Here is a 27,925-nt window from a genome sequence, read left to right on the forward strand (position 1 = left end):
CTCACCTGAGCCCTTCCCCCATTTTTTGGGGGGTCTCACCTGAGCCCCAATTTTTGGGGTCTCACCTGAGCCCCTCCCCCCAAATTTGGGGTGGGGGTCTCACCTGAGCCCCTCCCCCATTTTTTGGGGGTCTCACCTGAGCCCCTCCCCCATTTTTTGGGGTGGGGGTCTCACCTGAGCCCCTCCCCCATTTTTTGGGGTCTCACCTGAGCCCCTCCCCCATTTTTTTGGGTCTCACCTGAGCCCCTCCCCCCATTTTTTGGGTCTCACCTGAGCCCCTCCCCCAAATTTTGGGGGTCTCACCTGAGCCCCTCCCCCAATTTTTGGGGTCTCACCTGAGCCCCTCCCCCAAATTTTGGGTGGGGGTCTCACCTGAGCCCCTCCCCCAAATTTTGGGGGGTCTCACCTGAGCCCCTCCCCCCATTTTTTGGTTGGGGGTCTCACCTGAGCCCCTCCCCCATTTTTTGGGGTCTCACCTGAGCCCCTCCCCCATTTTTTGGGGTGGGGGTCTCACCTGAGCCCCTCCCCCCATTTTTTGGGGTCTCACCTGAGCCCCTCCCCCCCAATTTTTGGGGTCTCACCTGAGCCCCTCCCCCAATTTTTGGGGTCTCACCTGAGCCCCTCCCCCATTTTTTGGGGTCTCACCTGATCCCCTCCCCCCATTTTTTGGGGTCTCACCTGAGCCCCTCCCCCAATTTTTGGGGGTCTCACCTGAGCCCCTCCCCCATTTTTTTGGGGTCTCACCTGAGCCCCTCCCCCCATTTTTTGGGGTGGGGGTCTCACCTGAGCCCCTCCCCCCAATTTTTGGGGGTCTCACCTGAGCCCCTCCCCCATTTTTTGGGGTGGGGGTCTCACCTGAGCCCCTCCCCCCATTTTTTGGGGTGGGGGTCTCACCTGAGCCCCTCCCCCATTTTTTGGGGGTCTCACCTGAGCCCCTCCCCCATTTTTGGGGTCTCACCTCAGCCCCTCCCCCATTTTTGGGGGGTCTCACCTGAGCCCCTCCCCCATTTTTGGGGTGGGGGTCTCACCTGAGCCCCTCCCCCCAATTTTTTGGGGTCTCACCTGAGCCCCTCCCCCATTTTTTTTGGGTCTCACCTGAGCCCCTCCCCCCATTTTTTGGGGTGGGGGTCTCACCTGAGCCCCTCCCCCAATTTTTGGGGTCTCACCTGAGCCCCTCCCCCCATTTTTTGGGTCTCACCTGAGCCCTTCCCCCAATTTTTTGGGGTCTCACCTGACCCCTCCCCCATTTTTTGGGGTCTCACCTGAGCCCCTCCCCCAAATTTTGGGGTGGGGGTCTCACCTGAGCCCCTCCCCCAATTTTGTGGTCTCACCTGAGCCCCTCCCCCTATTTTGGGGTCTCACCTGAGCCCCTCCCCCCATTTTTGGGGTCTCACCTGAGCCCCTCCCCCCATTTTTTGGGGTGGGGGTCTCACCTGAGCCCCTCCCCCATTTTTTGGGGTCTCACCTGAGCCCCTCCCCCAAATTTTGGGGTCTCACCTGAGCCCCTCCCCCAATTTTGGGGTCTCACCTGAGCCCCTCCCCCATTTTTTGGGGGTCTCACCTAAGCCCCTCCCCCAATTTTTGGGGTCTCACCTGAGCCCCTCCCCCATTTTTTGGGGTCTCACCTGAGCCCCACCCCAATTTTGGGGTCTCACCTGAGCCCCTCCCCCATTTTTTGGGTGGGGGGTCTCACCTGAGCCCCTCCCCAAATTTTGGGGTCCCCCCAGTGCCCCCCCGGGGGTCCCCCCACCCATTTGGGGCCGTGCGACATCGGCGCCGTCGCTCACCTGGCCGAGGGCGGAGCCTACGGATCCCTGGTGAGAGAATTCCCGGAAAAACGGGGAATTTGGGAATTTTGGGGGGGGGGAGGTGGGAAATGGGGGGGGGGAGGGGAAAAATTGGGGGGAAAATCATCGAAAAAATTTGAGGAAAAAAATTCAAAAATTCTGGGAGAAATGGGAAAAAATTGGGGGGAAATGGGAAAAATTTTGGAGGGAAAATCCCAAAGAATTGGGGGGAAAAATATTCCGAAAAATGGGGGAAAAGCCCAAAAAAATTCCGGGGGAAGCGGGAAAAAATTGGAGGGAAAAAACCTGAAAAATGTGGGGGAAAATGGGGAAAAAATTGGGGGGAAAAAAACGGGAAAAATTTTGAGGGAAATGGGAAAAAATTGGTGGAAAAAAACCTGAAAATTTTTTGGGGAAATGGGAAATAAAATTGGGGGGAAAAATCCCCAAAAAATTGAGAAAAAACATTTAAAAATACCAGAGAAAATGGGATAAACTGGGGGAAAAACCCAAAAAATTCTGGGGGAAATGGGAAAAAAATTGGGCGGGAAATCCCCCAAAAATTGAGGGAAAAATCAAAAAAAATTCTGAGGGAAATGGGAAAAAATTGGGGGGAAAATCTCAAAGAATTTGAGGGAAAAAAGGGAAAAATTCTGGGGGAAATTGGAAAAAAATAGGGGAAAAAACCTGAAAATTTTTGGGGAAAATGGGGAAAAAATTGGGAGGAAAAAAACGGGAAAAATTTGGGGGAAATGGAAAAAAAATTGGGGGGAAATAAAAAAGAAATTGGGAGGAAAATCCGAAAAAAATTGAGAAAAAAAAAAGAAAAATTCGAGGGGAAAAGCCCAAAAATTTCTGGGGAAAATGGGAAAAAATTGGGGGAAAAACCAAAAAAATTTGAGGGAAAAAACCCGAAAAATTCTAAGGGGAATGGGAAAAAATTGGGGGGAAAATCCCAAAAAAATTCAGGGGGAAAAAGGGAAAAATTCGGGGGGAATTGGGAAAAAATTGGGGTGAAAAACCTGAAATATTTGGGGGGAAATGGGAAAAAAATTGGGGGAAATGGGAGAAATATTGGGGGAAAAACCCAAAAAATTTGAGGGAAAAAAACAGAAAAATATGGGGCGAAATGGGAAAAAAATTGGGGGGAAAACCCCGAAAAATTTGGGGGGAAATGGGAAAAATTAGGAGGAAAAACCTGAAAAATTTTGGGGGAAATGGGGAAAAATTTGGGGGGAAAAGCCCGAAAAATTTGGGGGGAAATGGGGAAAAAATTGGGGGGAAATGGGAAAAATTAGGAGGAAAAACCTGAAAAATTTTGGGGGAAATGGGGAAAAAAAATTGGGGGGAAATGGGAAAAATATTGGGGGTAAATCCCAAAAAAATGGAGGAAAAAAAAAAAGAAAAATTCAGGGGGAAGTGGGAAAAATATGGGGGAAAAACCCAAAAAATTCTGGGGGAAATGGGAGAAAAAAACCGGGGGAAAATCCTGAAAAATTTGAAAGAAAAAACCTAAAAAATGCTGGGGGAAATGGGAAAAAATTGGGGGGAAAAACCTGAAAAATTTGGGGGGAAATGGGAAAAAATTGGGGGGAAAAACCCGAAAAATTCGGGGGGGAAATGGGAAAAAAATTGGGGAGAAAACCTGAAAAGTTTTGGGGGAAATGGGGAAAAATTGGGGGGAAAATCACAAAAAATTGAGGGAAAAAACTGAAAAAATTGAGAAAAAAAAAAAAAACAAAAATTCAGGGGGAAGTGGGAAAAATATGGGGGAAAACCCCAAAAAATTGAGGGGGAAATGGGAAAAAATTGGGGGGAAATACCCTAAAAAATTGGGGGGAAAGAGGGAAAAATTTGGGGGGAATTGGGAAAAATTTTGGGGGAAAAACCCAAAAAATTTGAGGGACAAACGGGAAAAATCCTGGGGAAATGGGAAAAAAAAATTGAGGGGAAAAACCCCAAAAAATTCTGGGAGAAATGGGAAAAAATTGGGGGGAAAATCCCAAAAAAATTGAGGGGGGAAAAAGGGGAAAATTTGGGGGGAAATGGGAAAAACATTGGGGGGAAAATCCAAAAAAAATTGAGGGAAAAAAGGGAAAAATTCGGGGGAAATGGGAAAAAATTGGGGGGAAAACCCCCAAAAAATTGAGAAAGAAAAAAGAAAAGTTTGGGGGGAAATGGGAAAAAATTGGGGGGAAAATCCCCCCAAAATTGAGGAAAAAACCCGAAAAATTATGTGGAAAATGGGAAAAAAAATTGGGGGGGAAAAAACCCGAAAAATTCTGGGGGAAACAGGAAAAAAATTGGGGGGAAAAACCCAAAAAGTTCCGGGGGAAATGGAAAATAAATTGGGGGGAAAAACCCAAAAAATTTGAGGGAAAAAAACTGAAAAATTCGGGGGGGAAATGGGAAAAAAATTGGGGGGAAAATCCCAAAAAAATTAAGCAAAAAAATTGAAAAATTCTGGGGGAAATAAGAAAAAAATCGGGGGGAAAATCCCAAAAAATTGAGGGAAAAAAAAAAAAATTCTGGGGGGAAATGGGAAAAAAAATTGGGGGGAAAAACCCGAAAAATTTGGGGGGGAAATGGGGAAAAAATAGGGGAAAAAACCTGAAAAATTCAGGGGGAAATGGGGAAAAATTGGGGGGAAAATACCCAAAAAATTGAGGAAAAAAATACAAAAATTCTGGGGAAATGGGAAAAAATTGGGGGGAAAACCTGAAAAATTTTGGGGGAATTGGGGTAAAAATTGGGGGGAAATGGGAAAAATATTGGAGGGAGAATCTTAAAAAATTTGAGGGAAAAAACCCCAAAAATTTGGGGGGAAATGGGAAACAACTGGGGGGAAATGCCCAAAAAATTCCGGGGAAAATGGGAGAAAAACTGGGGGTAAAAATCCCGAAAAATTCTGGGGAAAATGGGAAAAAAATTGAGGAGAAATGGGAAAATAATTGGGCGGGAAATCCCCCAAAAATTGAGGGAAAAATCCAAAAAAATTCTGGGGGAAATGGGGAAAAATTGGGGGAGAAATCCCAAAAAAATTGAGGGAAAAAAGGGAAAAATTTGGGGGAAATGGGAAAAAATTGGGGGGAAAATTCCAAAAAATTGGATGGAAAAAGTGGAAAAATTCTGGAGGAAATGGGAAAAAAATTGGAGGGAAAATCCTAAAAAATTTAAGGGGAAAAACCCAAAAAATTATGGGGAAAATGGGAAAAAAATCCTAAAAAATTGGGGGGAAAAAATTAAAAATTCGGGGGGAAATGAAAAAAAATTGGGGGGAAAATCCGAAAAAAAATGAGAAAAAAAACCGAAAAATTCGAGGGGAAAAGCCCAAAAGTTTCCGGGGAAAATGGGAAAAAATTGGGGGGAAAAACCCAAAAAATTTGAGGGAAAAAATCTGAAAAATTCTGGGGGGAAATGGGAAAAAAATTGAAAGGGAAAATCCTTAAAAATTTGAGGGAAAAAACCTGCAAAATTCAGGGGAAAAATATGAAAAAATTGGAAGAAAAATCCTAAAAAATTTGAGGAAAAAAATTAAAATATTCTGAGGGAAATGGGATAAAATTGGGGGAAAAATCCCCAAATTTGGGTCTGGGGTCCCTCCCCCAGGAGGAATTCTCGCGAGACGTGGCCGCGGTTCTGCTCCGGAAGGGGCGGGGCCACCCTGACCACGCCCCCGAGCCAGGCCACGCCCCCAACGCAGACCACGCCCCCAATTTAAGCCACGCCCCCAATGCTCAGGAGCTGTTTATAAAGGTGGGGGAGGGGCAAACATGGGGGAGGGGTCTCGAAATTGGGGAGGGGCTAAAATGGGGAGGGGTAAAATGGGGGGAGGGGCGAAATTGGGATGGGGGTCTCGAAATTAGAGGGAGGGGCTAAAATGGGGGAGGGGTAAAAATTAGGGGAGGGGGAGGGGAAAAAATGGGGGAGGGGAAAATGGGGAGGGGGAGGGGCTAAAATGGGGGAGGGGCAAATATAGGGGGAGGGGAAAAATTGAGGGAGGGGGAGGGGGAAAACTAGGGGAGGGGTCTCAAAATTGGGGGAGGGGGAGGGGCAAAAATGGGGGAGGGGAAAAAATTTAAAAGGAAAGGGGCAAAAATGGGAGAGGGGGAGGGGCAAAAATTAGGGGAGGGGTCTCAAAATTAGGGAGGGGGAGAGGTAAAATCGGAAGGGGGGCAGGGACTTAAAATTGGGGGAGGGGTCTTGAAATTTGGGGGGAGGGGCATAAAATGGGGAGGGGCAAATATGGGGGGAGGGGTGACGGATGGGGAGGGGCAAAAATTGGGAGGAAGGGTCTCGAAATTGGGGAGGGGGAGGGGCAAAAATGGGGGACGGGCAGAAATGGAGGAGGGGTCTTAAAATTGAGGGAGGGGGAGGGGCAAAATTGGGGGAGGGGCAAAAATTGGAAGGGGAGGGGCAAATATGGGGGAGGGGTCTCAAAATTAGGGGGAGGGGTAAAAATGAAGGAGGGGCAAAAATTGGAGGAAGGGGGAGGGGCAAAAATTAGGGGAGGGGTCTCAAAATTTGGGGGGGACAAAATTGGGGGAGGGGCAAAAATTGGGGGGAGGGGCAAATATGGGGGAGGAGTAAAAATTAAAAGGGGGCAAAAATTAGGGGAGGGGTCTCAAAATTGGGGAGGGGAGGGGCAAAAATGGGGGCAGGGGCAAATATGGGGGGAGGGGCAAAAATGGGGGAGGGGAATGGAAAAAAATTAGGGGAGGGGTCTCAAAATTAAGGAGGGGGGGCAATAATGGGGGAGGGGCAAAATTGGGGAGGGGCAAAAATTGGAAGGGGAGGGGCAAATATGGGGAGGGGGAGGGGCAAAAATGGGCGGAGGGGAAAAATTGGGAGGGGCAAATATGGGGGGGGTGACGGATGGGGAGGGGCAAAAATGGGGGAGGGGTCTCAAAATTTGGGGGAGGGGTAAAAATTGAGGAGGGGGAGGGGCAAAAATTAGGGGAGGGGTCTCGAAATTCGGGAGAGGAAAAAATGGGGGAAAAGGCAAAAATTGGGGAAGGGGAGGGGAAAAAATGGGGGAGGGTCAAAAATTGGGGAGGGGTCTCAAAATTTGGGGGAGGGGCAAAAATTAGGGGAGGGGTTTTGAAATTGGGGAGGGGGAGGGGTAAAAATTAGGGGAGGGGGTCTCAAAATTGGGGAGGGGGAGGAGCAAAAATTGGAGGAAGGGGGAGGGGCAAAAATTAGGAGGGGGTCTCTAAATTGGGGAGGGGGAGGGGCAAAAATGGGGGAGGGGCAAATATGGGGGTAGGAGCAAATATGGGGGAGGGGCAAATATGGGGGGAGGGGTGACGGATGGGGGAGGGGCAAAAAATAGGGGAGGGGTCTCAAAATTAGGGAGGGGGAGGGGCAAAAATGGGGGAGGGGTAATAATTGGGGGGGGCAAAAATTGGGGAGGGGGAGGGGCAAAAATTAGGGAAGGGGTCTCAAAATTGGGGAGGGGGAGGAGCAAAAATTGGGGTTAGGGGTTTGAAAATTGGGGAGGGGGAGGGGCAAAAATGGGTGAATGGGCAAAAATTTGGGAGGGGGAGGGGCAAAAATGGGGGGAGGGGTTTTAAAATTGGGGGGAGGGGTAAATATTGGGGGAGGGGTGACAAATGGGAGAGGGGCAAAAATTGGACAGGGGAAGGGGCAAAAATTGGGGAGGGGTCTCAAAATTGGGGAGGGGTCTCAAAATTGATGGGAGGGGTAAAAATGGGGGGAGGGGCAAAATTGGGGAGAGGGAGGGGCAAAAAGTTGGCAAAGGGGGAGGGGCAAAAATTGGGGGTCGGAGCAAAAATTAGGGGAGGGGTCTCAAAATTAGGGGGAGGGGTAAAAATGGGGGAGGGGCAAAAATTGGGTGAAAGGGGCAAAAATTGGAGGAGGGGTCTCAAAGTAAGGGAGGGGGAGGGGCAATAATAGGGGAAAAGAGAAATCGGGGAGGGGTCAGAGATGGGGGAGGGGCAAAAATGGGGAGGGGTCTCAAAATTGGGGAGGGGGAGGGGCAAAAATGGGGGAGGAGCAAATATTGGGGGAGGGGGAGGTGCAAAAATTAGGGGAGGGGTCTGAAAATTGATTAAAGGGAGGAGCAAAATGGGGGAGGGGTTTAAAATTTGGGGAGGGGCAATAATGGGGGAGGGGTGTGGGATGGAGGAGGGGCAAAAATTGGGGAGGGGTCTCGAAATTAGAGGGAGGGGTAAATATTGGGGGAGGGAAAAATGGGGGAGGTGCAAAATTTGGGGGAGGGGTAAAAATTAGAGGAGGGGTCTCAAAATTGGGGAGGGGGAGGGGCAAAAATTGGTGGGAGGGGGAGGGGCAAAAAGTGGGGAGGAGTCTCAAAATTAGGGGAGGGGGAGGGGCTAAAATAGGGGAGGGGTAAAATGGGGGAGGGGTCTCAAAAATGGGGGGAGGGGCAAAAAATAAGGGAGGGGTCTCAGAATTGGGGATGGAGAAGGGGCAAAAATGGGGGAGGGTCAAAATTGGGGAGGGGGAGGGGCAAAAATTGGGGGGGAGGGTCTTTGAAGGGGGTGGAGCCCCCCTAAAATGGGGGTGGGGGATGAAATTTTGGGGTGGGGGAGGGGCTGCCCCACCCTCACCCCCACCCTCACCCCCCAGCTGATGGGCGGGGCCTTCCCCTGGTTCGACGCCCGAGACCCCAAAATTTGGAGCCCCCCCGAGACCCCCAAGTGAGTGATGGGGGGGAGGGGGGCAATTTGGGGGGTCCCGGGTGGATTTTGGGGGGTCCCGGGTGGATTTTGGGGGGTCCCAGGTGGATTTTGGGGGGTCCCAGGAGGATTTTGGGGGTCCCGGGTGGATTTTGGGTGGATTTTGGGGGGTCCTGGGTGGATTTTGGGGGTCCCAGGTGGATTTTGGTGGATTTTGGATAGATTTTGGGTGGATTTTGGGGAGTTTTGGGTGGATTTTGGCTGAATTTTGGGTGGATTTTGGGGTGTCTGAGGTGGATTTTGGGGTCCCAAGTGGATTTGGGGGTGTCCCAGGTGTATTTTGGGTGGATTTTGGGGGGTCCTGGGCGGATTTTGGGTGAATTTTGGGTGGATTTTGGGGTGTCCGAGGTGAATTTTGGGTGGATTTTGGGGGTCCCAGATTGATTTTGGGTGGATTTTGGGGTGTCTCGGGTGAATTTTGGGTGGATTTTGGGTGGATTTTGAGGGTCCCAGGTGGATTTTGGGTGGATTTTGGGTGGATTTTGGGTGGATTTTGAGGGTCCCATGTGAATTTTGGGTGGATTTTGGGTGGATTTTGGGGGGTCCCGGGTGGATTTTGGGGATCTTGGGTGAATTTTGGGTGAATTTTGGCGGGTCCCGGGTGGATTTTGGGGGGTCCAAGGTGAATTTTGGGTGGATTTTGGGTGTCCCAGGCGAATTTTGGGTGGATTTTGGGGAGTCCCAGGTGGATTTTGGGTGGATTTTGGGTGGATTTTGGGGGGTCCCAGGTGGATTTTGGGTGGATTTTGGGTGGATTTTGGGTGGATTTTGGGTGGTCCCAGGTGAATTTTGGGTGGATTTTGGGGGGTCCCAGGTGGATTTTGGATGTATTTTGGGGATCTTGGGTGAATTTTGGGTGGATTTTGGGGGTCCCAGTTGGATTTTGGGTGGTCCCAGGTGAATTTTGGGTGGATTTTGGGGGGTCCCAGGTGGATTTTGGGGGGTCCCGGGTGAATTTTGGGTGGATTTTGGGGGGTCCCAGGTGGATTTTGGGTGGATTTTGGGGGGTCCCAGGTGAATTTTGGGTGGATTTGGGGGGTGTCAGGTGGATTTTGGGTGGATTTTGGGGGCTCCCGGGGGGATTTTGGATGAATTTTGGGGGGTCCCGGGTGGATTTTGGGTGAATTTTAGGGGTTCCTGGGTGGATTTTGGGTGAATTTTGGGGGATTTTGGGGGGTCCCGGGTGGATTTTGGGTGGTCTCGGGTGGATTTTGGGTGGATTTTTGGGGGTCCCAGGTGAATTTTGGGGGGTCCCAGGTGGATTTTGGGTGAATTTGGGGTGGAATTTTGGGGGGTCCCGGGTGGATTTTGGGGGGTCCCAGGTAAATTTTGGGGGTCACAGGCGGATTTTGGGTGGATTTTGGGTGGTCCCAGGTGGATTTTGGGTGGATTTTGGGTGGTCCCAGGTGGATTTTGGGGGTCCCAGGTGGATTTTGGGTGGATTTTGGGGGGTCCCAGGTGGATTTTGGGTGAAATTTGGGGGGTCCCGGGTGGATTTAGGGTGGATTTAGGGTGGATTTTGGGGGGTCCCGGGTGGATTTGGGGGGTCCCAGGTGGATTTTGGGTGGATTTTATGGTGTCCCAGGTGAATTTTGGGGGGTCCCAGTTGAATTTTAGGGGGTCCCAGGCGGATTTTTGGGTGGATTTTGGGGTGCCCAGGTGTATTTTGGGGGGTCCCGGGTGGATTTTGGGTGGATTTTGGGGGGTCCCAAGTGGATTTTGGGGCATCCCAGGTGGATTTTGGGGGGTCCCGGGTGGATTTTGGGGGTCCCAGGTGGATTTTGGGTTGAATTTGGGGTGTCCCAGGTGGATTTTGGGTGGATTTTGGGGGATTTTGGGTGGATTTTGGGGGGTCCCAGGTGGATTTTGGGGGTCCCAGGTGGATTTTGGGGGTCCCGGGTGGATTTTGGGGGTCCCAGATGAATCTTGGGTGGATTTGGGTGAATTTTGGGTGGATTTTGGGTGGATTTTGGGGGTCCCGGGTGGATTTTGGGTGGATTTTGGGGGGTCCCACGTGGATTTTGGGTGGATTTTGGTGGATTTTGGGGGTCCCAGGTGGATTTTGGGTCATCCTTGGTGAATTTTGGGTGGATTTTGGGTGGATTTTGGGGTGCCCAGGTAAATTTTGGGTGAATTTTGGGTGGATTTTGGGTGGATTTTGGGAGTCTCAGGTGGATTTGGGGGGTCCCAGGTGGATTTTGGGTGGATTTTGGGGGATTTTAGGTGAATTTTGGGGGTTGCCAGGTGTGAATTTTGGGTGGATTTTGGGGTGGAATTTTGGGTGAATTTTGGGTGAATTTTGGGGTACCCAGGTGTGAATTTTGGGGTGCTGACCACGCCCCTCCCCCCGCAGGGCCCCGCCCCTCCCGGTGGAGCCGCCCTCCAGTGACCACACCTACGCCAGGTGGCGCCCGGAGCCGGCCCCGCCCTCCCCAGGTGAGCACGGCCATGCCCACTCGGGTCAGGCCACGCCCACTCACAGGTAAACTCACCTGGGCACACCTGGAGATCACCTGGGCACACCTGGCTGGGCCACGCCCACTTTAAACTCACCTGGGCACACCTGGTTGGGCCACGCCCACTTTAAACTCACCTGGGCACACCTGGAGCTCACCTGGGCACACCTGGAGCTCACCTGGGCACACCTGGGCACACCTGTGCAGGCCACGCCCACTTTAAACACACCTGTGCCCACCTGTGGCTCACCTGGGCACACCTGGCCAGGCCACGCCCACTTTAGACTCACCTGGAGCTCACCTGGGCACACCTGGCCAGGCCACACCCACTTTAAACTCACCTGGGCACACCTGGAGCTCACCTGGGCACACCTGGTTGGGCCACACCCACTTTGAACCTCACCTGGGCACACCTGGCTGGGCCACGCCCACTTTAAACTCACCTGGGCTCACCTGGGCACACCTGGGGCACACCTGGGCACACCTGTGCAGGCCACACCCACTTTAAGCTCACCTGGGCACACCTGGAGCTCACCTGGGCACACCTGGGCACACCTGGAGCTCACCTGGGCACACCTGGCCAAGCCACACCCACTTTAACCTCACCTGGGCACACCTGGAGCTCACCTGGGCACACCTGCCTTGGCCACGCCCACTTTGAACTCACCTGGGCACACCTGGAGCTCACCTGGGCACACCTGGTTGGGCCACGCCCACTTTAACCTCACCTGGGCACACTTGGAGCTCACCTGGGCATACCTGGCTGGGCCACGCCCACTTTAAACCCACCTGGGCTCACCTGGAGCTCACCTGGGCACACCTGGCTAAGCCACGCCCACTTTAAACTCACCTGGGCACACCTGGAGCTCACCTGGGCACACCTGGGCAGGCCACGCCCACTTTAAACTCACCTGGGCACACCTGGAGCTCACCTGGGCACACCTGGCCAAGCCACGCCCACTTTAAACTCACCTGGGCACACCTGGTTGAGCTCACCTGGGCACACCTGGTTGGGCCACACCCACTTTAAACTCACCTGGGCACACCTGGCTGGGCCACGCCCACTTTAACCTCACCTGGGCACACCTGGAGCTCACCTGGGCACACCTGGGCAGGCCACGCCCACTTTAAACTCACCTGGGCACACCTGGAGCTCACCTGGGCACACCTGGCCAGGCCATGCCCACTTTAAACTCACCTGGGCACACCTGTGCAGGCCACGCCCACTTTAACCTCACCTGGGCACACCTGGAGCTCACCTGAAGCTCACCTGGAGCTCACCTGGGCACACCTGGCCAGGCCACGCCCACTTTAAACCCACCTGGGCACACCTGGGGCACACCTGGGCACACCTGACCAGGCCACGCCCACTTTAAACTCACCTGGGCACACCTGGAGCTCACCTGGGCACACCTGGCTGGGCCACGCCCACTCTGAGCTCACCTGGGCACACCTGGAGCTCACCTTTGCACACCTGGGCACACCTGGAGCTCACCTGGGCACACCTGGGCAGGCCACGCCCACATTAAACACACCTGGGCACACCTGGGCAGGCCACGCCCACTTTAAACTCACCTGGGCACACCTGGAGCTCATCTGGGCACATCTGTGCAGGCCACGCCCACCTGGAGCTCACCTGGGCACACCTGGGACTCACCTGGGCACACCTGGAGCTCACCTGGGCACACCTGGTGGAGCCACGCCCACTTTAAACTCACCTGGGCACACCTGTGGCTCACCTGTGCCCACTTTAAACTCACCTGGGCACACCTGGTTTAGCCACGCCCACTTTAACCTCACCTGTGCCCACCTGTGGGCGTGTCCCCGGGCTGACCCCGCCCCTTTTTACCTGCCCAGGTGAGGAGGGGGCGGAGCCGCCGGTGCCGGGCGGGGGCGGGGCCGACGAGCGTCAGTGCGCGCTGTGCCTGCGCTGCGGGGACGCACCTGCCCAGGTGAGCAGGGGGCGGGGCCGGACAGGTGGGGTGGGGGAGGGGCCTTTTTAAAGGGGGAGGGGCTCAGGTAAAGGGGGAGGGGCTCAGGTGAGGTCACACAGGTGAGGGGGAGGGGTCAGGTGAGGTCAGACAGGTGGGGGAGGGGCTCAGGTAAAGGGGGAGGGGCTCAGGTAAAGGGGGAGGGGCTCAGGTGAGGTCAGACAGGTGAGGGGGAGGGGTCAGGTGAGGTCAGACAGGTGGGGGAGGGGCTCAGGTAAAGGGGGAGGGGCTCAGGTAAAGGGGGAGGGGCTCAGGTGAGGTCAGACAGGTGGGGGAGGGGCTCAGGTAAAGGGGGAGGGGCTCAGGTGAGGGGGAGGGGCTCAGGTGAGGGCAGACAGGTGGGGGAGGGGCTCAGGTGAGGTCACACAAGTAAGGGGGAGGGGTCAGGTGAGATCACACAGGTGGGGGAGGGGCTCAGGTAAAGGGGGAGGGGCTCAGGTAAATGCTCAGGTAAAGGGGGAGGGGCTCAGGTAAAGGGGGAGGGGCTTTTTTAAAGGGGGAGGGGCTCAGGTGAGGTCAGACAGGTGAGGGGGAGGGGCTCAGGTGAACGCTCAGGTAAAGGGGGAGGGGCTCAGGTAAAGGGGGAGGGGCTCAGGTGAGGTCAGACAGGTGGGGGAGGGGCTCAGGTAAAGGGGGAGGGGCTCAGGTGAGTTTAGACAGGTGGGGGAGGGGCTTATTTAAAGGGGGAGGGGCTCAGGTGAATACTCAGGTAAAGGGGGAGGGGCTTATTTAAATGGGGAGGGGCTCAGGTGAGGTCACACAGGTGAGGGAGGGGCTCAGGTGAATGCTCAGGTAAAGGGGGAGGGGCTCAGGTAAAGGGGGAGGGGCTCAGGTGAATGCTCAGGTAAAGGGGGAGGGGCTCAGGTAAAGGGGGAGGGGCTCAGGTAAATGTTCAGGTAAAGGGGGAGGGGCTCAGGTAAAGGGGGAGGGGTCAGGTGAGGTCACACAGGTGAAAGGGAGGGGTCAGGTGAGGTCACACAGGTGGGGGAGGGGCTCAGGTGAGGTCACACAAGTGGGGGAGGGGCTCAGGTAAAGGGGGAGGGGCTTAGTTAGGGAGGGGTCAGGTGAGGTCACACAGGTGAGGGGGAGGGGCTCAGGTGGGGTCAGACAGGTGGGGGAGGGGCTCAGGTAAAGGGGGAGGGGCTCAGGTGAGTTTAGACAGGTGGGGGAGGGGCTCAGATAAAGGGGAGGGGCTTATTTAAAGGGGAGGGGCTCAGGTAAAGGGGGAGGGGCTCAGGTAAAGGGGGAGGGGCTCAGGTAAAGGGGGAGGGGCTCAGGTAAAATCGGACAGGTGGGGGAGGGGCTCAGGTAAAGGGGGAGGGGCTCAGGTAAAGGGGGAGGGGCTCAGGTGAGGTCACACAGGTGGGGGAGGGGCTCAGGTAAAGGGGAGGGGCTTATTTAAAGGGGAGGGGCTCAGGTAAAGGGGGAGGGGCTCAGGTAAAGGGGGAGGGGCTCAGGTAAAGGGGGAGGGGCTCAGGTAAAATCGGACAGGTGGGGGAGGGGCTCAGGTAAAGGGGGAGGGGCTCAGGTAAAGGGGGAGGGGCTCAGGTGAGGTCACACAGGTGGGGGAGGGGCTTAGTTAAAGGGGGAGGGGCTCAGGTAAAGGGGGAGGGGCTCAGGTAAAGGGGGAGGGGCTTGGGGAGGGCAAATTTTGGGGTTTTTTTGCGATTTTTGGCTTTTTTTCGTGGGATTTTTTTGGGGTTTTTTTGGTTTCTTTTTTGGGTTCGGGTCCCTAATTTGGGGAGGGGTCCCGCAAGAGGACAGAGTGTTTTTAAGCATTTTATTGGGGACAAAAAGTGCAATTTTGGTTATTCCAGCCCCATTTCAACGCCAGAATTTTGGGTTTTTTCAGCCGTTTTTTGCCTTTTTTCGGCCGTTTTTTGCCTTTTTTCGACGGGATTTTTTTGGGGGCGGGGTCCCAAATTTGGGGAGGGGTCCCGAATTTGGGTCGGGGTCCCTAATTTGGGGAGGGGTCCCACAGGACGATTTGGCATCTTTAGGTGTTCTTTTGGGTCCAAAAATCCCAATTTTGCTCATTTCAGCCCCGTTTCAACGCTGGAATTTTGGGGTTTTTTTGGCGATTTTTTGGCTTTTTTTGGTGGGATTTTTTGGGATTTTTTTGGGGATTTTTGGCTTTTTTTTGGGGGGATGTTTTGGGTAGTTTTTTGGGGGTTTTTTGGCTTTTTTTGGTGGGATGTTTTGGGTAGTTTTTTTGGGGTTTTTTTGCTTTTTTTGGTGGGAGTTTTTTGGGGGATTTTTTGGGGGGATTTTTTTGGGGATTTTTTGGGGTTTTTTGGTGGGATTTTTTTGGGGTTTTTTTTGGGGTTTTTTTTTGGGGAGGGGTCTCAAATTTGGGAAGGGGTCCTGAGGGAGGAGGGAGCATTTTTAGGCAGTTTTTTGGGTCCAAAAATCCCAATTTTGCTCATTCCAGCCCCCTTTTAATGGTGAATTTTTGGGGTTTTTGGCCGTTTTTTGCCTTTTTTTCGGCCGTTTTTTGCCTTTTTTCGACGGGATTTTTTTGGGGGCGGGGTCCCAAATTTGGGGAGGGGTCCCGAATTTGGGGAGGGGTCCCTAATTTGGGTGGGGGTCCCGCAGGAGGAGGGTCGGCTGCTGTACCTGGGGCAGAACGAGTGGTGCCACGTCAACTGCGCCCTTTGGTCGGCCGAAGTCTTCGAGGAGGGCGACGGAACCCTCCGGAACGTCCACGCGGCCGTGGCCCGAGGCCGGCAGATGGTGCGGCTTTTGGGGCAAATTCTGGGGATTTTGGGCAATTTGGGGAAATTTTTGGGTTTTTTGGGTTTTTTTGTGATTTTTGGGGATGATTTTGGGGGTTTTTTGGGGATTTTGGGGGTCCAGAACCCTCCAAAATGTCCACGTGGTCGTCATCCACGGATTGCAAATGGTCCCAATTTTGGGGGAATTTTGGGGGATTTTGGGGCGAATTCCGGGGATTTTGGGAAAATTTGGGAAAATTTTGGGAAATTTTGGGGGATTTTAGGGTGTCTTTGGGGGTTTTTTTGGGATTTTTGGGGGTTATTTTGGGGGGTTTTTGGGGGTTCAGAACTCTCCGGAATGTCCTCGCGGCCGGTAGATGGTGCGGATTTTGGGGTGAAATCCGGGGATTTTGGGAAATTTTTGGGAAATTTGGGGAAATTTTGGTGTTTTTGGGGGGGATTTTGGGGAAAAATTGGGATTTTTGGGGGTTCAAGAACCCTCCGGAACGTCCATGTGGTCGTCATCCGCGGCCGGCAGATGGTGCGTGTTTTGGGGCCAATTCCGGGGATTTTGGGCAATTTTGGGAAATTTTGGGGGTGATTTTGGGGGTGATTTTGGGGGTGATTTTGGGAAAGATTTGGGGTTTTTAGGGGGTTTTTGGGGGTTCAGAACTTTCTGGAATGTCCACATGGTCGTCATCCGCAGGCGGCAGATGGTGCGGATTTTGGGGCGAAATCCGGGGATTTTGGGAAAATTTGGGCAATTTGTGGAAATTTTGGGAAATTTTTTGGGGTTTTTGGGGGGTTTTTGGGGGTTCAGAACCCTCCAAAATGTCCATGTGGTCGTCATCCACGGATTGCAAATGGTCCCGATTTTGGGAGAATTTTGGGGGATTTTTGGTTTTTTTGGGGCGAGTTCGGGGGATTTTGGGAAATTTTGGGGAATTTGGGAAATTTTGAGGGGGATTTTGGGGGAAATTTGGGATTTTTGGGGGTTCAAGAACCCTCCAGAACATCCATGTGGTCGTCATCCACGGCCAGTAGACGGTGCGGATTTTGGGTGGGATTTTGGGCAATTTTGGGGTGATTTCGGGGGATTTTTGGAAATTTTGGGAAATTTTAGGGTGTTTTTGGGGTTTTTTGGGGTTTTTTTGGGGTGATTTTGGGTGAGATTTGGGGTTTTTTGGGACAGTTTTTGGGGGTTCAGAACCCTCCGGAACGTCCACACGGTCGTCACCCATGGGTTGCAAATGGTCCCGATTTTGGGGAGAATTTTGGGGGATTTTTGGGGATTTTGGGGAGATTTTGGGGGATTTTGGAAAATTTTGGGGAAATTTTGTAAAATTTTGGGGTTTTTGGGGGGAAATTGGGGGGAATTTAAGGTTTTGGGGGAGGTTTTTGAGGGTTCAGAACCCTCCGGAACGTCCACGCGGCCGTGGCCCGCGGCCGGCAGATGGTGCGGCTTTTGGGGCGAAATCCAAAGATTTTGGGCAATTTGGGGGAATTTGGGGGTTTTTTGGGTTTTTTTGGGATTTTTCGGGGTGATTTTGGGGGGATTTTTGGCAATTTTGGGGGTTCAGAACCCTCCGGAACGTCCACACGACCATTGCCCGCAGATGATGGAAGGTGCGGATTTTGGGGGGATTTTGGGCAATTTTGGGGTGATTTCAGGGGATTTTTGGAAATTTTGGGAAATTTTGGGGGATTTTTGGGGGTTTTTTTGGGTTTTTTTGGGTTTTTTTGGGGGTTTTTTTGGGGTTTTTTGGGGATTTTTCGGGGTTATTTTGGGGGTTTTTGGGGGTTCAGAACCCTCCGGAACGTCCATGTGGTCATCATCCGCGGCCGGTAGATGGTGCCAATTTTGGGACAATTTTGGGGCGAATTCGGGGGATTTTGGGGGATTTTGGGAAAATTTGGGAAATTTTAGGGTTTTTTGAGATTTTTGGGGTTTTTTTGGGGTGGTTTTGGGGGTTTTTTGGGATTTTTGGGGGTTCAAGAACCCTCCGGAACGTCCTCGTGGTTGTCATCTGTGGCCGACAGATGGTGCGGATTTTGGGGCGAAATCCGGGGATTTTGGGAAATTTTGGGAAATTCTGGGAAAATTTGGGAAATTGTGGGTGGGATTTGGGGGAAAATTGGGGTTTTTGGGACGGTTTTTTTGGTTCAGAACTCTCCGGAACGTCCACGCGGTCGTCACCTGCGGCCGATGGATGGTGCGGCTTTTGGGGCGAAATCCGGGGATTTTGGGAAAATGTGGGAATTTTGGGGGTTTTTTTGGGTTTTTTTGGGATTTTGGGGGTTATTTTGGGGGAAAATTGGGGTTTTTGGGGGTTCAGAACTCTCCGGAACATCCATGTGGTCGTCATCCACAGATTGCAAATGGTCCCAATTTTGAGGGAATTTCGATGGATTTTGGGCAATTTTGGGGCTATTTTGGGGTGATTTTGGGAAGTTTTGGGAAATTTTAGGGTTTTGGGGGTTTTTTGGGATTTTTGGGGGTTATTTTTGGGGTTTTTGAGGGTTCAGAACCCTCCAAAATGTCCACATGGTTGTCATCTGTGGCTGATAGATGGTGCCAATTTTGGGACGATTTTGGGCAATTTTGGGGGAATTTTGGGGGATTTTGGGTTTTTTTGTGTTTTTTGGGGGTGATTTTGGGGGGGATTTGGGGTTTTTGGGGGTTCGGAAGCCTCCGGAACGTCCACGTGGCCGTGGCCCGCAGGAGGCAGATGGTGCGGGTTTTGGGGTGAAATCCGGGGATTTTGGGCAATTTTGGGGAAATTTTGGGAAATTTTTGGGGTTTTTAGGAAAGATTTGGGGGTTTTGGATCGGTTTTTAAGGGTTCAGAACTTTCTGGAATGTCCACGTGGTCGTCATCTGTGGCCGGTAGATGGTGACGATTTTGGGGAGATTTTGGGCAATTTTGGGCAATTTTGGGAAATTTTGGGGGAATTTTGGGGGGGATTTGGGGATTCTCGGGGGAGTTTTTGGGGGTTCCTGGGGGAGGTTTTGGGGAGGTTTTGAGGGAGGTTTTGGGGGTTCCTGAGGGAGTTTTTGGGCATTCCTGGGGGAGTTTTTGGGGGTTCCTGGGGGAGTTTTTGGGGTTTCCCTTGGGAGGTTTTTGGGGTTCACCCAGAAGATTTTTGGGAACTCTCTATGTAGGTTTTGAGGGAGATTTTGGGGGTTCCTTGGGGAGGTTTTTGGACATTCCTGGGGGAGATTTTGGGGGTTTCTGGGGGAGTTTTTGGGGGTTCCTGGGGAAGTTTTTGGGGGCTCCCTGGGGAGGTTTTTGGGGCTCACCCAGAAGATTTTGAGGAAGATTTTGGGGGGTTTTGAGGGAGTTTTTGGGCGTTCCTGTGGGAGGTTTTGGCCCATCCTGCTGGAGTTTTTGGGGCTTCCTTGGGGAGTTTTTGGGGCTCACCCAGCAGGTTTTTGGGCAGTTTTTTGGGGGGTCTCTAGGAACGTTTTTGGGCAATTTTTTGGGGTTCACCCAGAAGGTTTTGATGGAGATTTTGTGGATTCTTGGGGGAGTTTTTGGGGGTTCCTTGGGGAGGTTTTGAGGGTTCCTGTGGGAGGTTTTGGGGAAGGTTTTGAGGGAGTTTTTGGGGGTTCCTGGGGGAGGTTTTGGGGGTTCCTGTGGGAGTTTTTGGGGCTTCCCTGGGCAGTTTTTTGGGGCTCACCCAGAAGGTTTTGAGGGAGTTTTTGGGGGTTCCTGGGGGAGATTTTGGGGGAGGTTTTGAGGGATTTTTCGGGCATTCCTGTGAGAGTTTTTGGGGCTTCCCTGGGGGAGTTTTTGGGGGTTCCTTAGGCAGGTTTTTGGGGGTTCATTGGGGAGGTTTTGGGGGTTCTCTTAAGGAGGTTTTGGGGGTTCCTTGGGGAGATTTTAGGGGAGGTTTTGAGGGAGTTTTTGGGGGTTCCTGGAGGAGGTTTTGGGGGTTCCTGGAGGAATTTTTTGGGGAGGTTTTGAGGGAGTTTTTGGGGGTTCCTGGAGGAGTTTTTGGGGGTTCCCTGGGGGACTTTTTGGGGGTTCCTTGGGGAGGTTTTTGGACATTCCTGGGGGACTTTTTGGAGGTTCCTGGAAGCGGTTTTGAGGGTTCCTTAGGGAGATTTTGGGGGTTCCCTGGGGAGTTTTTGGACATTCCTGAGGGAGTTTTTGGGGGTTCCTGGAGGAGGTTTTGGGGGTTCCCTGGGGAGGTTTTTGGGGCTCACCCAGAAGGTTTTTGGGCAGTTTTTTGGGGCTCACCTGAAAGGTTCTGAGGGAGATTTTGGGGAGGTTTTGAGGGAGTTTTTGAGGGTTCCTGGGGGACTTTTTGGGGGTTCCTTGGGGAGGTTTTGGGGGTTCCTGGAGGAGGTTTTTGGCCATTCCTGCAGGAGTTTTTGGGGCTTCCCTGGGCAGTTTTTTGGGGTTCACCCAATAGGTTTTGAGGGAGTTTTTGGGGGGGTTTTGAGGGAGTTTTTGGGGAGGTTTTCGGGGGTTCCTGGGGGAGATTTTTGGGGCTTCCCTGGGGGAGTTTTTGGGGGTTCCTTAGGCAGGTTTTTGGGGGTTCATTGGGGAGGTTTTGGGGGTTCTCTTAAGGAGGTTTTGGGGGTTCCTTGGGGAGATTTTAGGGGAGGTTTTGAGGGAGTTTTTGGGCATTCCTGGAGGAGGTTTTTGGGGGTTCCTGAGGGAATTTTTGGGCATTCCTGTGGGAGATTTTTGGGAATTCTTGGGGGAGTTTTTGGCCATTCCTGCGGGAGGTTTTAGGGGTTCTCTGGGGAGGTTTTTGGGGCCCACCCAGAAGATTTTGGGGGAGTTTTTGGGGGGGTTTTGAGGGAGGTTTTGGGGGTTACCTGGGGAGTTTTTGGGGGTTCCCTGGGGGAGATTTTTGGACATTCCTGCGGAAGGTTTCGGGCATTCCTGGGGGAGTTTTTGGCCATTCCTGAGGGAGTTTTTGGGATTTCCTTGGGGAGTTTTTGGGGGTTCCTGAGAGAGTTTTTGGGGGAGGTTTTGAGGGAGTTTTTTGCGGGTTCCTGGGGGAGTTTTTGGGGGAGTTTTTGGGGGTTCCTGGGGGAGATTTTTGGATGTTCTTGGGGGAATTTTTGGCCATTCCTGAGGGAGTTTTTGGGCATTCCTGGAGGAGGTTTTGGGGGTTCTCTGGGAAGGTTTTTGGGGCTCACCCAGAAGATTTTGAAGGAGTTTTTGGGGGGGGTTTGAGGGAGTTTTTGAGGAGGTTTTTGGGCGTTCCTGTGGGAGTTTTTGGGCATTCCTGGGGGAGATTTTTGGGGGCTCCTGTGGGAATTTTTGGACATTCTTGTGGGAGTTTTTAGGGGTTCTCTGGGGAGGTTTTTGGGGCTCACCCAGAAGGTTCTCAGGGAGATTTTGGGGGTTCCTTGGGGAGGTTTTTGGGGGTTCCTGGGGGAGTTTTTGGGCATTTTTTGGGGAGTCTCCAAGAAGGTTTTGAGGATGTTTTTGGGGGTTCCTGGGGGAGGTTTTGGGGGTTTCTTAAATAGGTTTTTGGGCATTCCTGCTGGAGTTTTTGGGAGTTCCTTGGGGAGGTTTTTTGGGGTTCACCCAGAAGATTTTTGGGGGGTCTCTAAGAATGATTGGAGGGAGATTTTGGGGGTGGTTTTGGGGTTTCCTGGGGGAGTTTTTGGGGAGGTTTTGAGGGAGATTTTGGGGGTTCCTGGGGGAGGTTTTGGGGGCGTTTTGAGGGAGTTTTTGGAGGGGTTTTGAGAGAGTTTTTGGGGATTCCTGCGGGAATTTTTGGGCATTCCTGGAGGAGTTTTTGGGGGTTCCTTGGGGAGGTTTTTTGGGGCTCACCCAGCAGGTTTTGATGGAGATTTTGGGGGTTCCCTGGGGAGGTTTTTAGGCATTCCTGGGGGAGATTTTTGGGGGTTCCTGGGGGAATTTTTGGACATTCCTGCAGAAGTTTTTGTGGCTTCCCTGGGCAGTTTTTTGGGGTTCACCCAAAAGGTTTTGAGGGAGTTTTTGGGGATTCCTGGAGGAGTTTTTGGGGGGGGTTTTGGGGGAGTTTTTGGCCATTCCTGTGGGAGTTTTTGGGGGTTCCTGGAGGAGGTTTTGGGGGTTCCTTGGGGAGATTTTTGGGTGTTCTTGGGGGAGTTTTTGGGCATTTCTGGAGGAGTTTTTGGGGCTTCCTTGGGAGGTTTTTGGACGTTCCTGGAGGAGGTTTTGGGGGGGTTTTGAGGGAGTTTTTGGGGGTTCCTTGGGGAGTTTTTAGGGGAATTTTGAGGGAGTTTTTGGGGGTTCCCTGGGGAGTTTTTGGGTGTTCTTGGGGGGAGTTTTTGGGCATTTCTGGAGGAGTTTTTTGGCATTCCTGGGGGAGGTTTTTGGGGGTTCCTGTGGGAATTTTTTGACATTCCTGGGGGAGGTTTTTGGGCATTCCTGAGGAAGATTTTTGGGTGTTCTTGGGGGAGTTTTTGGGCATTCCTGGGGAGGTTTTGGGCATTTTTTGAGGAGTCTCTAAGAAGGTTTTGAGGGAGTTTTTGGGGGTTCCTGTGGGAGTTTTTGGGCATTCTTGGAGGAATTTTTCAGGATTCCTGCAGGAGTTTTTTGGGCTTCACCCCACACCTTTTCCCCCATTTTTTGCTGCTTTTCTGACCTTTTTCCCCCCTCTTTACCCCAGCGCTGCGAGCACTGCGGCCGCCCCGGCGCCACCGTCGGCTGCTGCTTGGCCGCCTGCGCCGCCAACTTCCACTTCACGTGCGCCCGGCGCTGCCGCGCCGCCTTCCTCAGGGACAAGAGGGTCTTCTGCCAGCGGCACGGCCGCCTGCTGGCCGGGGAGGTGGGCTGGGGGTTTGGGGGGGTTTGGGGGGTTTGGGGGGATTTGGGGGGTGCTGGGGATGTTTCGGGGTGCTGGGGGGGATTTGAGGGAAATTTGGGGGAGATTTGGGGGTTTTGAGGGGGTTTTGTGGGGGTTTTATGGGGGTTCTATGGGGGTTTTGTGGGGTCTTAGGGGGTTTTTGGGGGGTTTTAGGGGGTACTGTGGGGGTTTTGGGGGGTTATTTGGAGTTAAAAGTGAGGTTAGAGGCATCCAGAAGGGGATTTGGGGGGATTGGGGGGGATTTGGGGGGTTTGAGGGGGTTCCATGGGGATTTGGGGGGTCCTGGGGGGGTTTTATGGGGTTCTATGGGGGTTTTATGGGGTACTGGGGGGGATTTGGGGGGGATTTGGGGGAGATTTGGGGGGTGCTGGGGGGGATTTGGGGGGATTTGGGGGGGATTGGGGGGGTTTGGGGGGTGCTGGGGGGATTTGGGGTGGATTTGGGGGATTTTGAGGGGTCCTGAGGGGGATTTGGGGGATCCTGAGGGGATTTGGGGGGTCCTGAAGGGGATTTGGGGGGTGCTGGGGGGCGTTTGGGGGGTTTTGAGGGGGTTCATGTGGGGTTATGGGGGATTTTTTCGGGTTCCATGGGGGGTTTGGAGGGTTCCATGGGGATTTGGGGGAATCCTGGGGGGATTTGGGGGGTCCTGGGGGGGATTTGGGGGGTGCTGGGGGGATTTGGGGGAGATTTGGGGGAGATTTGGGGGATTTGGGGGGTCCTGGGGGGGATTTGGGGGGTCCTGGGAGGTCCTGAGGGGGGTTGGGGGGTACTGGGGGGATTTGGGGGGTCCTGGGGGGGTTTTATGGGGTTCTATGGGGCTTTTATGGGGTACTGGGGGGGATTTGGGGGGGATTTGGGGGGTTTTAGGGGGGGTTTGGGGGGTCCTGGGGGGGATTTGGGGGGGATTTGGGGGGGTTGGGGGGTTTTGGGGGGGATTTGGGGGAGATTTGGGGGGTTTTAGGAGGTTTTTGGGGGGTTTTATGGGAATTTTGGGTGGTACTGGGGGGGTTTTGGGGGGTTATATGGAGATAATAGTGAGGCTGGAAGCATCCAGAAGGGTTTTTGGGGGAATTTGGGGGGTCCTGGGGGGGATTTGGGGAGATTTGGGGGTGTTTGGGGGGGATTTGGGGGGTGCTGGGGGGGATTTGGGGGGTTTTATTGGGGTTTTGGGGGGGTTTTATGGGGGTTTTGTGGGGGTTTTTATGGGGTACTGGGGGAGATTTGGGGGGTTTTATGGGGTTTTATGGGGGTTTTATGGGGTGCTGAGGGGGATTTGGGGGAAATTGGGGGGTTTTAGGGGGTTTTATGGGGTACTGTGGGGGTTTTGTGCGGTTCCATGGGGATTTGGGGGGTCCTGGGGGGGTTTTATGGGGGTTTTGGGGGATTTTTTTGGGTTTTATGGGGTTCTATGGGGGATTTTGGGGGTCCTGAGGGGGAATTGGGTGATTCCATGGAAATTTGGGAGGTCCTGGGGGGGAGTTGGGGGGCTCCTGGGGAAGATTTTGGGGGTCCTGGGGGGGGGTTGGGGGGTTTTGGGGGGTTCTATGTGTTCTATGGGGGTTTTATGGGGGTTTTTGGGGGGTACTGGGGGGTTTTGGGTGGTTTACATGGGGTTATATAGAGTTAAAAGTGATGTTGGAAGCATCCAGAAAGGGTTTAGGGGGGATTTGGGGGGTCCTGGGGGGGATTTGGGGGGGTTTGGGGGTGCTGGAGGGGATTTGGAGGAGATTTGGGGGGGTTTGGGGGGTGCTGGGGGGGATTGGGAGGTTTGGGGGAGATTTGGGGGGGTTTTATGGGGGTACTGGGGGGGATTTGGGGGATTTGGGGGGGATTTGGGAGGGGTTGGGGGTCCTGAGGGGGATTTGGGGGGTTTGGGGGGATTTGGGGGGTGCTGGGGGGGATTTGGGGGATTTGGGGGGGATTTGGGGGGAAATTGGGGGGTTGGGGGGGGATTTGGGGGGTTTGGGGGGTGCTGGGGGGGATTTGGGGGGTCCTGAGGGGGTTTGGGGGGTCCTGGGGGGTGATTTGGGGGGGGTTGGGGGAAATTTGTGGGGGTACTGGGGGGCTTTTGGGGGGTTATATGGAGTTATAAGTGGGGTTAGAGGCATCCAGAAGGGGATTTGGGGGGTCCTGGGGGGGATCTGGGGGGTGCTTGGGGGGTGCTGGGGGCGTTTGGGGGGTCCTGAGGGGGTCCTGGGGGGTTTTATGGGGATTTTGGGGGGGTTTTATGGGGTTCCATGGAGGTTTTGGGGAGTTCCATGGGATTTTGGGGAGTCCTGGGTGGGGTTTGGGGGGTTTTAGGGGGGTTTTAGGGGGTTTTATGGGGGTACTGGGGGGGATTTGGGGGAAATTTGGGGGGGGTTTATGGGGTACCATGGGGGTTTTGGGGGGTTCCATGGGGGTCCTAGGGGGCTTTTGGGGGTTTTATGGGGTACTGGGGGGGATTTGGGGGGTGTTTGGGGGAGATTTGGGGGGGTTTTATGGGGGTACTGGGGGGGATTTGGGGGGGATTTGGGGGGTTTGGGGGAAATTTGAGGGGGATTTGGGGGCTGCTGGGGGGGATTTGGGGGATTTGGGGGCTTCCATGGAAATTTGGGGGGTCCTGAGGGGGGTTGGGGGGTCCTGGGGGGGATTTGGGGGAGATTTGGGGGGGTTCTATGGGGTTTTATTGGGTACTGGGGGGAGATTTGGGGGGTTTTGGGGGAGATTTGGGGGGTCCTGGGGGGGTTTGGGGGGGGTTGGGGGGATTTGGGGGGAATTTGGGGGGTTTGGGGGGTTTTATGGGGTTCCATGGGGGTTTTGGGGGGTTACATGGGGTTAGAAATGAGGTTAGAGGCATCCAGAAAGGGTTTAGGAGGAATTTGGGGGGTCCTGAGAGGGAATTTGGGGGGTCCTGGGGGGGGGTTTGGGGGGGGTTAGGGGGTTTTGGGGGGGTTTTATGGGGTACTTGGGGGGTTTTGGGTGGTTAACATGGGGTTATGTAGAGTTAAAAGTGATGTTGGAGAAACCCAGAAGGGGTTTTGGGGGAATTTGGGGGGTCCTGGGGGAATTTCGGGGGTGCTGAGGGGGGTTTTGGGGGGTTTTGGGGGTCCTGGGGGGGATTTGGGGGGGATTTGGGGGGTTTTATTGGGGTTCTATGGGGTTTTATGGGGGTTTTATGGGGTACCATGGGGGTTTTGGGGGGTTATGTGAAGTTAAAATGATGTGGGGGACATCCAGAAAGGGTTTAGGGGGCTCTGGGGGGGATTTGGGGGGTGCTTGGGGGGGATTTGGGGGGGGTTTGGGGGGGATTTGAGGGAAATTTGGGGGTTTTGTGGGGGTTCTATGGGGTTTTATTGGGTACTGGGGGGAGATTTGGGGAGTTTGGGGGGGATTTGGGGGTACTGGGGGGGTTTGGGGGGGGTTGGGGGGTCCTGGGGGGTGATTTGGGGGGTTTGGGGGGGATTTGGGGGGGTTGGGGGGTCCTGGGGGAGATTTGGGGGGTCCTGAGAGGGATTTGGGGGGTCCTGCGGGGTTTTATGGGGGTTTTATGGGGTACTGGGGGGGTTTTATGGGGTACTGGGGGGGTTTTGTGGGGTACTGGGGGGGGTTTATGGGGTACCATGGGGGTTTTGGGGGGTTCCATGGGGGTCCTAGGGGGCTTTTCGGGGGTTTTATGGCGTACTGGGGGGATTTGGGGGAGATTTGGGGGATACTGGGGGGGATTTGGGGGAAATTTGGGGGGTTTTATTGGGGTTTTGTGGGGTACTGGGGGGGATTTGGGGTGTCCTGGGGGGGATTTGGGGGGTCCTGAGGGGGATTTTTTGTGGTTCCTTGGGGGTTTTATGGGGTTTTATGGGGGTTTTGGGGGGTTCCATGGGAGTTTTGGGGGGTTCCATGGGGATTTTGGGGGGTCCTGAGGGGGAAATTGAGGGGTCCTGGGGGTTTTTGGGGGGTCCTGGGGGGTTTTAGGGGGGTTTTAGGGGGTCCTGAGGGGGAATTGGAGGGTACTGTGGGGGTTTTGTGGGGTTATGTGGGGTTAAAAGTGGGGTTAGAGGCATCCAGAAGGGGATTTGGGGGGTCCTGGGGGGGATTTGGGGGGTCCTGGGGGGGATTTGGGGGGTCCTGGGGGGGATTTGGGGGGTCCTGGGGGGGTCTTATGGAAGATTTGGGGGGTGTTTGGGGGTTTTAGGGGGTTCCTTGGGGGTTTTATGGGGGTTTTAGGGGGTTCATGTGGGGTTATGGGGGGTTAAAAGTGAGGTGAGGGACATCCAGAAGGGGTTTTGGGGGGTTTGGGGGGTCCTGGGGGGGATTTGGGGAAAGTTTTGGGGGTTTCATGGGGGTTTTGGGGGATTTTTTGGGGATCTCAAAATGGATTTTGGGGTTCGTGGGTGGATTTTGGGGTTTTTGGGGTTTCTGGGTTGGATTTTGGGGTTCCTGGGTGGATTTTGGGGTTCGTGGGTGGATTTTGGGGATTTTAGGGTTCCTGGGCTGGATTTGTGGTTTCTTGGGATGGATTTTGGGGTGGATTTTGGGGTTTTTGGGGTTCCTGGGGTGGATTTTGGGGTGGATTTTGGGGTTTCTGGTGTGTATTTTGGGGTTTTTGGGGGCGCCGAGTCGGATTTTGGGGTTCCCGGGTTGGATTTTGGGGTTCCTGAGTTGGATTTTGGGGTTTTTGAGGGTTCCTGTGTGAATTTCGGTGTTTCTCGGGATGGATTTTGGTGGTTTTGGGGTTTCTCAGGATGGATTTTGGGGTTTTTTGGGGTCCCCTGACCGATTTTGGGGTTCCCAGGATCTGGTGCGCGACGGGGCCTTCGCGGTGCTGCGCCGCGTCCTGGTGGATTTTGGGGGGATCAGCCTCAAGAGGAAATTTTTGGGGGGTCTCGAGCCCGAAGCCGTCAACGTCATGATCGGTAAAGGGGGGGAGGGGACCCCGAATTTGGGGAGGGGGCCCCGGGTTGGGGGGGTTGGGGGGATTTTGGGGTGGTTTTGGGGGGGTTTTTGGGGGATTTTGGGGGGTTTTTTTTGATTTTTCAGGGGGTTTTGGGGAGGTTTTGGGGTAATTTTGGTATTTTTTTGGGATTTTTTGGAGGGGTTTGCGGGAATTTTGGTATTTTTTGGGGATTTTTTGGATGGTTTTGGGGGGGTTTTGGGGGGGTTTGGGGATTTTTGGGGTTTTTTTGGGATTTTTGGGGGGGTTTGGGGAGGTTTTGGAGGGATTTTGGGTTTTTTGGGGGATTTTTGGGGGGATTTTGGGGAATTTTTGGGGGGTTTTGGGGGAATTTTTGGGGAGGTTTGGGGGAGGTTTGGGGGGATTTTGGGGGATTTTTGGGGGGGTTTGGGGAGGTTTTGGGGGATTTTTTGGGATTTTTGGAGATTTTTGGGGGGGTTTTGGGGGAGTTTTGGGGTTTTCTTGGGGGGTTTTGGGGTTTTTTGGGGAGATTTTGGGGTTTGTGGG

The 27,925-nt window shown here is 53.5% G+C and overlaps 1 protein-coding gene across 1 annotated transcript in view; it reads left to right on the top strand.

Annotated features, from left to right (window-relative positions):
- Window positions 1–27,925, top strand: part of LOC121468593 (histone-lysine N-methyltransferase 2B) — a 43,554-nt gene that overhangs the window by 4,954 nt on the left and 10,675 nt on the right. Inside the window, exons 3-10 of the mRNA XM_072920704.1 lie at window positions 1,728–1,817; window positions 5,397–5,543; window positions 8,397–8,467; window positions 10,860–10,942; window positions 12,820–12,914; window positions 15,549–15,686; window positions 22,291–22,449; window positions 27,260–27,380. Of these exons, the coding sequence (XP_072776805.1) occupies window positions 8,400–8,467; window positions 10,860–10,942; window positions 12,820–12,914; window positions 15,549–15,686; window positions 22,291–22,449; window positions 27,260–27,380 (664 nt within the window). The 5' untranslated portion in view covers window positions 1,728–1,817; window positions 5,397–5,543; window positions 8,397–8,399. The remainder of the gene's footprint in view (window positions 1–1,727; window positions 1,818–5,396; window positions 5,544–8,396; window positions 8,468–10,859; window positions 10,943–12,819; window positions 12,915–15,548; window positions 15,687–22,290; window positions 22,450–27,259; window positions 27,381–27,925) is intronic.

This window comes from Taeniopygia guttata, chromosome 33, assembly GCF_048771995.1.
Source record: "Taeniopygia guttata chromosome 33, bTaeGut7.mat, whole genome shotgun sequence".
NCBI lineage: Eukaryota > Metazoa > Chordata > Aves > Passeriformes > Estrildidae > Taeniopygia > Taeniopygia guttata.